At 50.0% G+C, this 17,040-nt stretch overlaps 2 protein-coding genes across 5 annotated transcripts in view; both read left to right on the forward strand.

The window, feature by feature from the left end:
* PGLYRP2 (peptidoglycan recognition protein 2) overlaps positions 1-15,218 on the forward strand; it is a 45,366-nt gene extending 30,148 nt beyond the window's left edge. Inside the window, exons 5-6 of one of the 3 annotated variants that reach the window (XM_073653892.1) lie at positions 11,423-11,720; positions 15,085-15,218. In XM_073653892.1, coding sequence (XP_073509993.1) covers positions 11,423-11,720; positions 15,085-15,147 — 361 coding nt within the window. In that variant the 3' untranslated portion in view covers positions 15,148-15,218. Of the gene's footprint in view, positions 1-11,422; positions 11,721-14,838; positions 14,915-15,084 lie in introns of those variants that run through there. The other 2 variants (XM_073653893.1, XM_073653894.1) reach the window with 2 other exon arrangements.
* A 193-nt stretch (positions 15,219-15,411) lies between these two features.
* Positions 15,412-17,040, forward strand: part of RASAL3 (RAS protein activator like 3) — a 70,908-nt gene continuing 69,279 nt past the window's right edge. For both annotated transcript variants that reach the window (XM_073653890.1, XM_073653891.1), the window contains exon 1: positions 15,412-15,709. In XM_073653890.1, the coding sequence (XP_073509991.1) occupies positions 15,412-15,709 (298 nt within the window). The remainder of the gene's footprint in view (positions 15,710-17,040) is intronic.

Here is a 17,040-nt window from a genome sequence, read left to right on the forward strand (position 1 = left end):
GGGTGTAGGAGCTGTCAAGGGTAAACTGGGCAGCTGTCTACCGGCTCTTTGTCTCACTAGGGGTACGGCAGGCTCACTATAAGCAGAGGGTGGATTCTCCTGTTCCGCTTGGGTGGAGTCTTCTGCCTCCTGGACCGGCTGCTCTTCCAGCTCTACCCGTTGCTCCGTAGGTTCTTGGGATGATGGTTGGAGGAAGGTGAGTACGGGTACCACAACTGCACCATTGACTTGAGTCCAAGACCGAGGGAAGTCCCCGAGCACGGTACTAACCATATCTTCCCTTTCTTCCACGGGTCGATGGTCTTCCTGTTCCTCCTCAGGGTTCCTCAGTTGTTCGGGGCACTTCTTCAGGTGGTCCCGGGATACAATGGCTGTGGTTTCCCCTCCGTCTTTACTGATGGTACAGACCTTCGGGTTCTCGTGGCTTGAGGGCAGTACGGTGTACGGGTCCTTCTCCCACTGGTCGTCCAACTTGTGGAGCCGTCTCTTCCTCTTCAAGACCTGCTCTCCGGGTACCAGGGGAACAGCGGGAGCATACTGGTTGTAAGTCTTCTCTTGTCTTTCCCTAGCCTGACAGAGACTTCGCTCCACGCTCTCCTGTACTTTCCGGTACTGCTGCTGCCTCTCTGTGTCCCAGTCTGTTTCTGGTGAAGTGTCCTCGGGCGTCAGGACTCCCATTTCCAGGTCAACAGGTAACTTACCTGGTCTTGCCCTCATTAGGTAAGCCGGGGTACAGTTGGTGGAACCTACCGGGATGTGGTTGTATAGGTCCACCAGATCGGGCAACTTCTCAGGCCACAGACTGCGTTCTTCCAGGGGCAACGTTTTTAGAAGATCCATTACCACCTGGTTCATTTTCTCACAAAGTCCATTAGTTTGCGGATGGTAGGGTGTCGTCCTTATCTTCCGGCAGCCATACAGATTGCAGAATTCCTGGAAGACCTCCGCTTCAAAGGCAGGTCCCTGGTCCGTCAGCACTTGGTCCGGGTACCCGTGTGGACGGCAAAAGTGCTGCTGGAAGGCTCTAGCTGCTGTTCGAGCCGTTAAGTCCTTGACGGGGACGACAACCAGAAACCGGGAGTAATGATCCACGATGGTTAACGCGTAGACGTAGCCACTTCTGCTGGGGGTCAGTTTTACATGATCCAAGGCTACCAGTTCCAACGGTTGCCGGGTGACGATGGACTGCAGGGGAGTCTTCTGGCTGGCCCGGTCCTTCCTTCTCAGATTGCACGGGCCACAGTCTCTGCACCACTTCTCGATGGTTCCCCTCATGCCTACCCAGTGGAACCGCTCGCGCAGCAGGAACTCCAGCTTTTTCCACCCGAAGTGTCCAGCTCCGTCGTGGTATGCCTCCATCACCATGGCTGCGTCTCTTCGTGGCACCACTACTTGCCAGAGTAGTTCATGCGTCCTGGAGTTAACCATTCTGCGGCACAACTTCCCCTTGTAAAGGAACAGTCGACTCTTCTCTGCCCATAGTTGTTTGGCTTCCTCTGGAGCGTCTGATTCCAGGCTAGCCTCCGGGCGAGTCAGCATCTCCTTCACCAGTCGGACGGCAGGGTCGCTGTCTTGCGTTTCCGCCCAGTTGTAGTGAGGTAAGGGGTTCAACGTAGCAGCCTGCTTACTCCTTACCCGGTGGGAATACTGGATAGTCCCATGACGGTGGAACGCAGGGAGTTCAACGTCTTCCAGTCCCTCCGGATCTTCTCCTCCGTCCGGCAGGTTGGGCATCCTGGACAGGGCGTCCGCGTTGGTATTGGAGCGCCCTGCCCGGTATTTAATTGTGAACTCGTAGTTGGACAGACGGGCCATCCACCTCTGCTCCAGGGCACCGAGTCTTGCCGTGTCCAGGTGTGTCAGCGGGTTGTTATCCGTGTATACGGTGAACCGGGAAGAAGCGAGGTAATGCTTAAAGCGCTCGGTGACTGCCCATACCACGGCCAGGAACTCTAGCTTGAATGAGCTATAATTCTCGGGATTCCTTTCGGTGGGTCGCAGTTTTCGGCTGGCATAGGCGATTACTCGCTCTTTCCCCTGCTGAATCTGGGACAGTACGGCTCCTAGCCCGACGTTACTGGCGTCGGTGTAGAGGATGAAGGGCTGGCTATAGTCCGGATACGCCAAGATTTCATCCCCCGTGAGGGCCATCTTCAGCTGGCGGAAGGACTCTTCCTCTAGCTCTTCCCATTTGAAGGGCGGCTTCTGGTTCTTGGCCTTCCGGGACTGGCCTATCAGGAGGTCCTGCATAGGCGCCGCCTTTTTGGTGAAACCGGGAATAAACCTTCGGTAGTAGCCTACCAACCCTAGGAACTGCCGCACTTCTTTTACGCTGGAAGGGCTTGGCCATCCTTTGATTGCGGTGATCTTATCGGGGTCGGGAGCCACTCCGTCAGCGCTCACCACGTGTCCCAGGTATTGCACCTTTGGTTTCAGGAGGTGACACTTGGAGGGTTTCACCTTTAGGCCGTAACTCGCCAGAGCTTCGAACACCTCCGCCAGGTGTTTCAGGTGGTCCTCATAAGTTTTGGAGTATACGATGACATCGTCCAGGTACAACAGGACCGTCTCGAAGTTTCTGTGGCCCAGACAGCACTCCATTAATCGTTGGAAGGTTCCTGGGGCGTTGCAGAGTCCGAACGGCATGCAGGTGAACTCGCTAAGTCCCATCGGGGTGGTGAATGCGGTCTTCTCCCGGTCCGCCTCTGCTACAGGAACCTGCCAGTACCCGCTAGTGAGATCCAAGGTAGAGAAGAAGTTAGCAGATCTTAAAGCAGCCAATGACTCCTCTATCCTTGGTAAGGGGTACGCATCCTTGTGTGTGATACGGTTGATTTTCCGGTAATCTACACACATCCTCATGGTGTTGTCTTTCTTTTTGACTAAAACTAGTGGGGCTGCCCAGGGGCTACAGCTATCCCGGATTACCCCAGCCTCCTTCATGTCTCTAAGCATCCCCTTGGCGTGTTGGTAATGTGCAGGGGGTACGGGTCGATACCTCTCTTTTATGGGAGGATGATCTCCCGTGGGGATGCGGTGTTCTACCCCCTTGACTCGCCCGAAGTCTAACGGGTGTTTACTAAACACTCTCTCATACTCTTGAACCACCCGATAGACTCCTTGTTTCTGGTGTGAGGGAGTGGAGTCAGTACCCAGATGTAGTTGCTGACACCAGTCCTCCATGTCTTTCTTAGAGCCGTTACCTTCCTCCGGGTGAGATGGAGGCAAGGGTTCCACAGATTGTATAGAATTTTGATTAGTGGTATATAATTTGGCCAGCGTGGCATACCGGGGCAGGTACACTTCCCTCTCCCCGATATTTATTATGCGAACGGGCACCCTCCCATGGCGTACATTGACCACCCCCCGTGCTGTCAAAATGGTGGGCCTACTGTCTGAGTAAACTGGTTCTACCATTGCCTGGTAATCTCTACCTCTCAGACCAATAGCTGCCCGGCACCAAATCATCATTTCACTTTTTGGGGGCATGGCAATAGGAAAAGGGTCACACATTCTTACGCTACCAATCTCACCGCCGGAGAGTTCCACTTGTTGCCGTTGCATCAGTGCCCGGATCTCTTTCTGGAGCACCCGCTGCTCGCCGGAGCTGGCATTCTTGGCAACCTGCTGTAAAAGGAAAATCACCTCTGCAAGACAATTTTCAATTACATTAGTTCCTAGAGTTATTTTTGGGTGACTCTCATGTTTGTCAATATCTACAATGATCAGTCCCTGTGCGGCCAGTTCGACTCTACCAATTTCGATGGTCACCTCTTTAAATCCGATCTGTGGCACGGGCTGACCATTGCTGGCGATGATACTCAAGTCGTCGTCAGGGTAGCGGGTAATATCCGAGTCATTCCAGTACTGCTTGAAGAGCACGTACGGGATGGTGGTGACCTGTGACCCGGTGTCCAGTAGGGCACTCATGGGAATGCCATCCAGTACCACAGGCAAGACTGGACGTCCTCCCACATATCTGTCGCGCCAGTTCGATGGGCCTGGTGATCTTTTTCCTGGGGGTTGGCCCTCTACCCCAGGTTGTGCCCGTTTAAAGAACAGTACCTTTCCATATGTCCGGGTTGATTGCAGCGGCGGCAGATGGGTCGTCCGTCCTCGCTGTATCGGTCACTGGGTCTTCCTCTGGCCGGTGGGGTCCTCCTTGGTCGACGCCACGGGATGTCCTCCGGTCCGGATGCCAGCTGGATCTTCCCTGGAGTGGAAACCTGTAAAGACTGCACAGTTCGGGTTAGCGCAGCAACGTTTTTAGCTAGCTCTTGGACCTGATGGTGTAGGTCTGGAGCCGGGTCATTGTCCAAAGCCTGCGCATCAGCTCCCACAGGCCCTGCTGACAAGGGCGCCGCCTCCTGGTAGTAAGTGGTAGTGGGGCGTCTGTGGGTCACAACGCCACCTGGTGCCGGTTCTCGGAGCACCCGGATGGCTCTGTCCTTGAACTGTGCAAATTCTAGATGAGGGTCCTGTAAGGCCATTGCCCGCAACTGGGTGCGGTGGGCATTGCAATATAAACCCTCTATAAATTGTTCGGTCAACAGCCTGTCCTCGTTTCCCACTCCATTAGGGTCGGTCTGCTTAATGGCCCTCAGGGCCTCTTGTAGGTTGAGTGCATAGTCCCTTATACTCTCATGCGCTCGCTGCTTGCACCCGTAGAATCTAAGTTTAATCTCGGCTGAGGTGCGGGTATCAAAGGTGTCCTTCAGCCGGGTTAGTATCCCTGCGACAGTCTTCCTCCCAGGTGGCCAGGATTTTACTTCCCTTTTGGCTGCCCCAGTTAGTTGGGCCACCAGGATGCTCACTTTTTGCTCTTCTGTGAGGGGGTACACCTGGAAGAGGCTATCCAGCTTTTCTCTAAAGTCATGCAGGGTATGTGACTCCCCTGAGTACTGGGGTAGCCAAGCTGCTCCCGGGATATAGGGCATGGTGAAGGGCATAACTGCAACAGCGGTAGCGCTGGCGGGGGTTGAGGCAGTGGAGCTCCCCTCCGTATCCGACATCTTCCTCCCCCCTAGTGGACCGTGGCCTACCTTGCGATGATCCTGTTCCGTAGGCCGCGGCTCCGCAGTGGATCGTCAGGGTTGAGGACCTTCCGTCGCGCTCCTGTGACGTCGGCGTCTGCTGGGCTCCTTCCAGGACCTTACGCAACGTCCGGACGTGAGGCGGGGCTTCAGTTCTCGCGCGCTTTCGGAGTCCACGCCCCTCTTCTTCCCGCGCGGCGTCCTCAAGATGGCGTCCAATGGCGGGAAAACTCCACGGATGGCGGGAAGAAGGCTGAAGATGGCGGGAAACTTCACCGATGGCGGGAAGAAGGCTGAAGATGGCGCCGGATGGCGGGAAACCTTCACCACTGGTAAGTTTGAACAGTCTTTGCTTTTCAGGCACGCAGTACCCGGTGGTTGCGGGCACGTGATCCTGCCGACTACGCCAAAGTTGACGCGCCCCTGGGCCTGTGTCGCGCTGCGTTGCGCACGCGGGAGCTTACCCGGAGCCGGATCTGTTTGGGGTTGTAGTCTCGTGGCGGTGACCCGGTCCGTGCCCAGGGAGTCAAACTGGACGGCAGTCTGTTAGCGGTAGAAAATGGTTGATGACTACGCCACCCGTTGAATGCAGCCAGGGGGCTGCTGCTGCAGGGCAGACCGCTGAGGCCGATGGAAGGATGGTGCAGCGTGATAGTATAACCCCCAACGGGAGGGGTATGGCCTCAGGGCAGCCGACGTGGATGATGGGGGTAGCAGGAACCACTCAGAGACGGTATGGTAGCGTTCAGGGTCTTTACTGGTAACAACGATAGACCCTCCCGGAGTACTTGCTAGCGAACGGGGCCTGGTCAGTCCTTGAGCAGATGGGATCTCCCCTGGCCAGGCGTAGTTGTAGGCCTCCCAAGCTGACTGTACTCTTCTGGCTACCTTGCTAGAAGCTGATGTAAGTAGCCCACGTCCCTGAGTGTACCGTGTGGTGCTCACCCGTATGGCCGGTGACTCGGGGCCTTCTAATGGCTTCCGCTCCACGATGGCGGTGCTGGTCCCACGCGTGTGACCGGGCCTTCGGGCTTCTGGGCCAGGGGACCTGAAATCCCCTGCCTGACGGATTCTGCTGCTGGGTAGAAGTTAGTCCCCACAGCCTCGGACTCCGGGTCCGGTAAAGAATCTTCTTAGTCAGGGCGAGCTCTTTAGCTGCCAGCCCCTGACTCCTTGTGACTCTGCTGCTTCCTATGCTGCTCTTGTCTCTACTCTTCCTGGACTCACTAACTCTGCCTCAGCCCCGGGTTTATACAGGGGAAGTTCTTCCCCTCCCAAGGCTGGGCAGGAGGTGTGGCATGCACAGGATCCCTGACCAAAGGACCTCCCACCTGCTCTCAGACGTAATATCTCTATCACTGTGACAACCAGACCCCTGGGGTGTCACACATGTCCTTGGTAAAGGCCATCAGCCAGCAAGAGATGTCAGGCAGCATGAAGGAGCTCATAAAGCACCTGGTCCAAAGCCAACAGCAGAAGCACCTACAGCAGCTACATCAGCAACGAGAGCAGCAGTACCCGCAGCACATGCAGCAGCACCGGGAGCGGCAGCAGGTACAGCAGGAGACAAATAACCTCCTGATGCAGCAGATCCAACAGCAACAAAGGCAGGTGGAACTCCTAGCGAAGTTCGCAGCAGAGATACCACCCTTTCCCCAAGTCCAGGTGATGACAACACATATGTCCGGAAGGTGTTAAGATGAGCGATGCAAAAATGACCCCGGGAGATGATGTGGAAGCCTTTTTGACTGTGTTTGAAAGGGTAGCAGAGCGGTAGAAGCTCCTGTGTGTGCACTGGGCAGAGGTGTTGGCCCCCTATTTTACTGGCGAGCCCCAGAAGGCTTATTATGACCTGGCCTTACAGGATGCCCAGGAATATTACAAACTAGAAACTGAGATACTTGCACGTTCAGGGGTGACTATGTCTGTCCGAGCTCAAAGGGTGCACCACTGGGCGTATTGCGGTGATAAATCCCCTCGCTCCCATATGTTTGATCTGCTGTATCTGGTACAGAAGTGATTGCAGCCGAAGTCCTCCACCCCAGCCCAAATGGTAGTCATAATGGACAGATTTATCCACTCCTTCCCCAGATCGGTGCAGACCTGGGTTGACCAGGGGGACCCCCAAAATTCAGATGACCTAGTAGGCCTAGTAGAAAGGTACCAGGTGGTCAAGAGGTCCCTGAGGAAGCTGGGCGTTGTGGCATCCCCGTACTGAGGTACCCAGAGGGAGCCCGAATCTCAAAAGAGGGGTAGTAGAGCCACCACTGGGGGAGTTTGAGGTCTTGAGGGGTTGCCAAAAGTTGCTGGTAAGGACTTGACCTGTTGGAAGTGTTACGGTCCTGGACACATAGCCACCCATTGTCCTATGTCCTCCGAACAGATGGACTGCAGCGTGGGGAGGCACTGTTCGCATTATGCCCATCCAGCCAGCAGTGTGAACTGTCAGCCCGGTGAGGAGCTGCAGGCATGTCCACTAACAATAAATGGGATACTGGTGATGGGACCCTTGGACTCGGAGAGTTTGGTGACTCTGATAAGGGCCACACTCCCCCACCAATTGATCCCCTGGAAAAAAGTGGGTGTCCACTGTATTCACGAGGACGCCAAAGACTACCCTGTTGCCAGAGTGACTATAAAACTTAACTGCGGCACTGAGTCCCATGAGGTTGGAGTAGTTAAGGACCTGCTACACACAGTAATAATAGGGCAGGACTTTTGCCAGTTCTGGGACTTATAGCGGAAGGCAGGTGTACCACGTGACTCAGGAAGGAGCCGGTTCCACCATGTTGAATCCCCAACACAGTCAGAGATGGATGAATTCCCCTTGTGTGTCCTTGCCGGTGACGAGGACGACACGGTGACCCAAGAGGCCGAGTTTCCTGAGTTGGGTGTTTCTGGGGGGAATTTTGATACTGCTCAGATATGGGATCTCTCATTGAGAAATGCTTTTGATAATGTTTCTGTAATCAATGGATTGGCTCAAGAGCTGGGGGCTGACACCAGGTTCCTGTATTTTACACTCAATGGGGAACTTCTTTATCGAGTCACTAAGCCAAGAGGGGAAGTGATAGAGCAGTTGGTGGTGCCGGGTCGCTATAGGCGTAAGGTATTAGACGTGGCCCATTCTCATATCTTGGGTGGGCATCTAGGGGTAGACAAAACTCGGGAACGGGTCTTGCAGAGGTTCTACCGGCCTGGATGTCACAGAGAGATTGTGAATTACTGCCGGTCCTGTCCTACCTGTCAGCTAACTGCTCCCGTATCCCACTTCCACAGCCCCCTAGTACCGTTGCCTATTATAGAGGTCCCATTTGACAAGTTTGCCATTGACCTTGTCAGGCCCCTGGTCAAGTCCGCCAGGGGGCACCAATACATCCTGGTAGTGTTGGACTATGCCACTCGGTATACGGAGGTGGTAACATTGAGAAACTCCTCCGCCAGGAGTATCACCAGGGAGCTTGTGCATATTTTCACCTGCACAGGCCTGCCAAAGTAGATCCTGACAAACCAGGGAACTCCTTTTATGTCTAATGTGATGAGGGAGTTGTGTAAGGCTTTCCAGATTACACAACTCCGGACGTCTGTATACCATCCGCAGACGGACGGCCTGGTGGAGAGATTCAACAAGACCTTGAAGTCTATGCTGAAGAAGGTCATAGAGGAGGATGGGCGAGACTAGGATTGCATATTGCCATACTTGCTGTTCTCTATTAGGGAAGTTCTCCAGAGTTCTACGGGATGCTCACCGTTTGAGCTGCTATATGGACGGCACCTTCGGTGACTTCTGGACATAGTGAAGGAGACCTGAGAAGCGGAGGTTACACCCCACAGGAGCGTCATTGAGCATGTGGCCCAGATGCATGACCGGATCGCGAGGGTGATGCCAATTGTGAAGGAGAGCCTCCTACAGGCACAAAAAGCCCAGGCGATGGTCTACAATCGGGCCACAAGGCTGAGACAATTCAGCCCTGGAGACCGGGTATTATTATTAGTACCCACAGTCGAAAGTAAATTTCTGACCAAGTGGCAAAGGCTGTACGAGGTGGTCGAGAAGTTGAGTGAAGTCAATTATAAAATCCACTTGCCAGGAAAAAGAAAGCCGTACCAGATCTACCACATCAACTTACTTAAGCAGTGGCAGGACGGGAATGCTATGTGTCTGGGGGCCAATCCTGAAGCCAGGATCGAGGATGTCACAGTGGCAGAGACACTATCACTGGCCCGAAAGCAACAGTGCCGAGGACTGCTGCAGAGAAACCGAGACCTGTTCTCAGAGTTGCCCGGATGTATGCAGGTTGTGGAGCATGAGATCTTGACGGAATCCCCGAAGCTTGCCGCAAGGTGATCTCCAAGGAGGTGAGGAGAATGTCGAGCCTGGGCGTCATTGAGGAGTCTAAGAGCGGCTGGTCCAGCCCCATTGTTCTTGTACTGAAGCTGAATGGAGAATGGCGCTTCTGTAACAATTACAGAAAACTAAACAAAGTGTTTAAGTTTGAAGCCTATCCGCCCCGAGTAAATGAACTTATTGAAAGGCTGGGCCTGCCAGGTACATCACTACCCTGGACCTAACAAAGGGATACTGGCAAATTATCTTGTCCCCAGGTGCCAAGGAAAAGACTGCCTTCTCTACACTCGACGGGTGTTTTCAGTACACCAGTATGCCGTTCGGTCTGCAGGGAGCCCCAGCTACCTTCCAGAGAGCCATGGACCGGATCCTAGCCTCGCACAAGAAGTATGCTGCCGCTTACCTGGACGACATTGTGATCTTCAGCCCAGATTGGGGAAGTCACGTACAGAAGGTCCAGGCAGTACTGGATGTGCTGAGGATGGCCGGCTTTACCATAAACCCGAAAAAAAAATGCGCTATGGGAAAAGAAGAGGTGAAATACTTGGACTACATCGTTGGAAGGAGGGAAATAAAGCCGCAAGTGAAGAAGGTTGAAGCAATCCAAAAGTGGCCGCAACCGGCCTCCAAGAAACAGGATTGGGCGTTTCTAGGAATTGTGGGATACTATCAGCGATTTATCCCGAATTTCAACATGATAGCCATACCCCTGACCGACCTGCTTAAAGGGATGAAGATAGCGATGGCCAAATGGTCTGAGGAAGCGGAGGGAGCGTTGCAGGAATGGAAACTCTCCCTGTTTAAGCAGCCGGTCTAAATTGCTCCTGACTTCAATAAGGAGTTTGTGGTCCAGACGGACGCCTCGGAGGTTACGTTAGGAGCCGTGTTGTCCCAAGAAGTGAACAGGGAGGAACATCCCTTCCTGTATTTAAGCAGAAAACTCTCTGCCTCTGAGAAAAACTATGCCATCGTAGAAAAAAAGTGCCTGGCCGTCAAGTGGGCAGTTGACACCCTGAGGTATTACCTTTTAGGTCGGAAGTTCAGGTTAGTGTCAGACCATGCACCCCTTAGATGGATGAGGGAGAGGATGGGGAAGAATGCACGTGTTACTAGGTGGTTTCTAGCGCTCCAGGACCTTAGTTTTCATGTAGAGCACAGGCCCGGGAAACTACATGGTAACGCAGATGCCCTCTCCAGACTTCCCTGTTTAGCAAGTAAAGATGCCAAAACCCCCGGCTTTGGGCAGAGGGGGGGATATGTGACAAAGTCACTGGCAGAACACTGGAGGGGAGATATGTTTCACTGAGGCTGTTAGCTTCAGTGATGTGAAACATGGAAGTCTTCTCCTCTCCTGCATAGTAGGTGCAGAGAGGGTTAATCAGTCAGATTTAAAAGGGCATGTTTTATAGGTGAGGGACCATCATGCGGGCGGGACACCATTCACCATATCTCTGCCCCAGGGTGTGGTCTGGGCTTTAAATAGCCAGCCTTGTGACTCAGGTGGGGTTCAGTATCTGAAGGCCAGCTCCAGAGAGAGGAGCTTGTGTTTGTGTGCTAATCTGAACCGTGTGGTTTTGCTAATCCTGAGTGGCCGGACCCCGGCCAGTGCACGGACTTTGCTGGACATTTTCTTATTTTGTTTTGCTGTTATGCCAGATGGGGTGTGTTTATTTTTATGAACTCTACATTGGTTTATGCCATTTAATAAACCAACAGAAAATGTAAAGAAACAGTGTTCCGTGTCTACCTCCAAGTGCAGCCGAGTGAGCGGATCTACCACACCTGGAAGTAAATTAAAGAATGGTTTCATTCAACCACTGCAAGCAAAGATATTATATTAACGATACTTGAAATAACCTCTTCTTAGGAGGTCAAAATCGTAGATGTCCCAGTTACTAGATATAACTTTTCCCAGACAGAAGAGTGCACATCAATACATTTTGTGTCCAAAGGTTATTTGGGTTTACAAAAAGGTATTTATAAGCTGTGGATTGTAAATTACATTTTTATACAAGTTGTCTTCTTTGTTCACACTCCCCAGCTTTGTGGTCGGTTCTGATGGATACCTGTATGAAGGACGTGGCTGGCACTGGGTTGGGGCTCACACTCTGGGTCACAACTCTATTGGTTATGGCATAAGCTTCATTGGAGATTTCACAACGTTGGTCCCTGATACTCGTATACTGCAACTGCTTAAAGATGGCTTCATGAGGTGTGCAATGAGATCCGGTTACATCTTGTCCAACTATACCATTCAAGGTCATCGTCAGGTTGTTAACACCACATGTCCAGGAGATGCCTTGTTCCAAGAGATTACAAGCTGGGAGCACTTTACCAAGGTAATATAAAAGAATATTATAGTTTAACCTGGAAGTGCACTGGGGGTTCTAAATCCAGTAGGATACATAGATATGCCCCCAATGCACTTTCAAGCTAATTTGCATGTTGCTTAAAATTTTGAGTTCTCATCACTGACTGATTGGATTACTAGAGGACGTGAATCATTTTTAGTGTTGTTGTATAACCTATACCAGTACACTACTTGGTTGTCCAGATAGGATTAGCCCAGATAGGTTAGTAATTAGCCCAGATAGGTTCCCTTTAAAATTGACAAGCACAAGTTTCCTCAATATGTGATGTGATTCCCTAAAAGTAAACCTTCCTTTTTTAAACAAGTGATCTAGAACCTGGAATACAGATGATTTTCCCTGGCTCCTACTATATTTTGGACCTATGTGAGATCTACAACTGCACATAGACATCTTGGCTACGATATGGAAGTCAATGGTTTCCTACAGCTCTTGAAATCCCAGAAAGAACAAAACAGCCTTAGATGACCCAAGACAATAAGAGCAGAAACATCAGCCAGGTGGAAGGTGTCCTCAATTTATAGCTTATGATAAAGAGAGAACCTTTTTGGTTACCATTTGTGAAACCAAGAGTCTTGCCACCTTCCTTTCCCACGCATGAGTGGATAACATAAATAGTTTTTCTAGGTCTGGTGGAAATGCAGTATGGGCAACCCCAGTCGGTACCTTAAAGACTACTGTAAGAACCCCAGTAGGGCCACAGTCGGACACAATAATGGACCACAAAAAACTGAGTTTGGAACCAATCATTTGCCCATAAGGTCTACACAAAATATATGAAGCTTCATTATTTATATCAATTGTAATAGCAAAGTTTATAGACAAGAATATCTATAAATGAAGGGTGAGCCCTCTGAGTGATTCCACCTGTTGGGCCCAGTAGAACAATGGACCCCAATACATATTACAGGTATATAAGCTGCTGGGAGCCCTTATGATTAGTTTTTTATTATGGAACAACATCTAAATGCTCCTTTATCTTCATGCAGGACTTCCATTAACATCAATTTTTGTCCTTAAAATGCCAGACATAGCTTTAGGGTTTTAACTTGCAGAAGGAGTCTTTGGTCTGGGACTTCCTCTGTTAAAAGGTTTTCTGGGAAAAGAAAGTAAGAAACGGAAAGGAAAGTAGGAGGAAGGAAGAAAGGAAAAGGAAAGAAAAGGGACGGGAGGAAGGAAGGAAGGAGGAAGCAAAGATGGAAGGAAGGATGGAAAGAAAAGGAAAGGAAGGAAGGATAAAAGAAAATGTCATTATGAATAAACTTCTAAATATCTTTAACTGGCGAATCACATTCGTTTTCTCTAGGAAGGTAATCTTTGTAGTTTTTTTAAAATAGTTGTATTGTAGGAGCAGCAATTGGTGGTAAGCTCCGCCGCTGTGACCTGGAGATAGATCGTATGTCTCCAGGTCATAGTGGTGGAGCTTTTTACTGCACATGCTCATAGGCTCCTGTCCTGCTATCATTCTAAGACAGGTTTCTGTCTGTGTAATGTGGCACCCCAGGGGTCTGGTTTTCCACAGTAATGTAATGTTATGTCTGAGAGCAGGTGGGAGGTCCTTTGGTCAGGGATCCTGTGCATGCCACACCTCCTGCCCAGTCTTGGGAGGGGAAGAACTTCCCCTGTATAAACCCTGGGCTGAGGCAGGGTTAGTCAGTCAAGGAGAGTAGAGACAAGAAACAGCAGAAGCAATACTACTACGAGTCAGGGGCTGGCAGCTGCAGAGCTCGCCCTGACTGAGAAGCTTTCTTACCGGACCCGGCGTCCGAGGCTGTGGGGACTAACTCTTACCCAGCAGCAGAAGCCGACCGGCAGGGGATTTCAGGTCCTCAGGCCCAGAAACCCGAAGGCACGGTCACACGCGTGGGACCAGCACCGCCATCGTGGAGCGGAAGCCATTAGAAGGCCCCGAGTCACCGGCCATACGGGTGAGCACCACACGGTACACTCAGGGACGTGGGCTACTTATATCCGCTTCTAGCAAGGTAGCCAGAAGAGTACAGTCAGTTTGGGAGGCCTACAACTCCGCCTGGCCAGGGGAGATCCCATCTGCTCAAGGACTGACCAGGCCCCGTTCACTAGCAAGTACTCCGGGAGGGTCTATCGTTGTTACCAGTAAAGACCCTGAATTACACCGCACCGTCTCTGAGTGGTTCCTGCTACCCCCATCATCCACATCTGCTGCCCTGAGGCCATACCCCTCCCGTTGGGGGTTATACCATCTACGCTGCACCATCCATCCACCGGCCTCAGCGGACTGTCCTGCAGCGGCAGCTCCATAGCTGCATTCAACGGGTGGCGTAGTCGTCCTACATCTACCGCTGTTACATCGCCGCTCAGTTTGACTCCCTGGGCACGGACCGGGTCACCGCCACGAGACTACAACCCTCAAGAGATCCGGCTCCGGGTAAGCTCCCGCGTGCGCAACGCAGCGCGACACAGGCCCAGGGGCGCGTCAGTAACAAGACTACAAGACCTTCTTTTTAGAAGCGTCCCCTCACAATAAGAAGATCATATAGTGTCTACCCATTCGGATCCACAGCGATCAGCTATATCTTTTGGGAAAAACAGGCCATAAGTTTAGAATTTCCCTAAACCGCCATCACAGTTGTAATTAAAGGACTTTGTCCGGGCAGTTATTTGATGACCTATGTACAGGATAGGTTATCAATAGCAGATCGGTGAGGGTCCGACACCTGGTACCCCCACCAAACAGCTGTTTTGTGCTTCGGCAGAGACCAGATGTAAACACTTTGAACGGAGGCACTGCGCACAACTCCATTCAAATTGTAGTGACCTCTACACTTTGAACAGGGCTGTACTTAGCAGCCATAGGGTGTCGGACTCCCACCAATCTGCTGTTGATGACCTATCAAGTCATGTAGATAGGTCATCAAATACCTATACTATACCCGGACAATCAAAGATAAAGATCCTCAGTGAAAGATTCCCTTCGTTTTCATTTATGTACTTTCCTTAGAGTATATAAATCTTGGTTTTCTAAACTGGAAAACCCTTTTAAGCTTCTACAATAAACCTTCTTGACCATTATTTAAGATGTCTAACATTTATTCTATTGCCTTTCTAGGAATCTAAAGAATAATTTATCACAGATCAAGATATCAACCCTCCTATTCAGCACCCAATAAAGCTTAATGATACCATCTTGACTTCCGTGTATTGTAATTTATTTGAGTATAAACACAATCCTCACTTACACCCCCTCCGCACCGCCTTACTAGACTCTGATCAGTATGGTTTAAGATTTTCGTGACACCACAGGTTTACTGCTATGTTAAAAAAAAAGCTTTGTCAAATATGTTTCCTGTTGTAGGGGGAAGAAGCAGCCGAAATATACAAAAAGAGAGGGCGGCAGAGAGGGACTGGGCTTTGGTAGAGGAGGTAAACAAGCCAGATTAACAGACAAGGTGGCAGTCGAAAAAGAAACAGGTTGACAAAGAAGAAACCAAGATCAGAAGAAGTTGTAAAAATAGAGAAAACACCAAAGAAGGAGTGAAGACGTCTTCAAGAAGAAAAGTGGATGTTATTTTAAATGCATAATATGGTATAAGAGGGATTTTAGAGGCAAGCGTGAATACTGTAAAAAGCCAACAATCCGCAGAAGAGGAGCAATTCCAGAACCAGAACATCACTTAGAAGCATGGTGGAGCCTTGTGAAGACCCAGGAGCTCTAGAATCCACCACTCCAGAGCCTTCTCCTTTGGGATCTTATCAATGGAAGAAAGGACACAAGCGAAGCATGTGGGATCGACTTCAGGGATGGAAGTCTTCTCGATCTCAAAACAAGGAATCAGAAAAAAAGCCGATGCATCTGTTTAAGAAAATAAAGTCCTCTAAAGAGTCTAACACAGGAGGCATTGTGCACTATCTGCGCTCAGTGTCGCTGCACCAGAAGGGAAGGAAGAAAGAGGTGGTGGAGCATGTTGAGGTTTTAGAAGGTAAGCAGAAGATTGCAGGACACTTTGTATATCGCTCGTCATACATGTTCCACATTTTGGTCCTTATGAAAGAACAGGAGTGAATCTTTCGATGTAGGAGATATCAGATAGTTCTTGTAGGAATTTCTTTGTGATAACACAATGACTCCCTTTTCTCAAAGAATTTCCAAGAATAACCAGGGGTATTATCAAGTGTTGGAAACAGTAAGACATCTACTTATGGATAGACTCCTGTTGATCCTGTCTGATCTTGTGTTACCGGAAAGGGATTTTTATTTTTTTATATCAGATTGGCCCATGCCTTAAAGGCTTTGTTTATTACCCCCTTCATTGCTGGACATTTTATCTTTTTAGTTCACATAATCCCATGGCTTACAGGGTTTTTTTTAGGTCAGATACCTTGCAGGGTTTTTAAAATTTCAGGACATGTTATCCTTTTAGGTCAGATCGGACCATGCCTTACATGTTTTTTTACCTTCTTCATTGCAGGAAATTTTACCCATTTAGGTCACATTAGCCCATACCTTACATGTTTTTATTTTACCTTCTTCATTGCAGGACATTTTAAACTTTTAGGTCAGATACCATACAGGGTTTATTAATTGCAGGACATTTTATCCTTTTAGGTCAGTGTGGTCCATGCCTTATGAGTTTTTTTAACTTCTTCATTGAAGGAAATTTTACCTTTTTGGGTTATATTAGCCCATACCTTACAGGTTTTTTTTTATCTATTTCATTGCGTAATGGTTTACCCTTTCAGTTCACGTTAGTCCATGCCTTACAGAATTTTTTTTCACCTTCTTCATTGCTGGATGTTTTATCCTTTTAGGTCGGATTGGCCCATACCTTACAGGGTTTTATTTACTTCCTTCACTACAGGAAATGTTATTCTTTTAAGTCAGGTTGGCCTATACCGTATGAGTTTTTTTTACCTTCTTCATTATTGTTTACCCTTTTCGGTCAACGTGGCCCATAGCTTATGGTTTTTTTTTTACCTTCTTCATTACTGTACATTTTACCCTTTAAGATCAGATTGGCCCATACCTTACAGGATTTTTTTGGACCTTCTTCACTACAGGAAATGTTACCCTTTTAGGTCAGATTGCCCATGCCTTGTAGGAAGATGTAGTATCCTATAAGAATCAGGATAAGGTCCCATACATAACAGAAAAGTGAATAGGAGTTGTGGACTATCTTTTATGTGTGGAGTCCTCCCCATGACAGATGATGTCAAGGGGAAGAAGGATCAAGTATGTCGAATTTTACTGCCCGATTCTTCTGTTCTCGGGAGCAATAAGCCACCACTAGAGAAGTCCACCTACAGTTTACTC

The sequence above is a fragment of the Phyllobates terribilis genome, unplaced genomic scaffold, assembly GCF_046119375.1.
Source record: "Phyllobates terribilis strain yellow unplaced genomic scaffold, ASM4611937v1 Scaffold_11__3_contigs__length_659146591, whole genome shotgun sequence".
Taxonomy (NCBI): Eukaryota; Metazoa; Chordata; class Amphibia; order Anura; family Dendrobatidae; genus Phyllobates; species Phyllobates terribilis.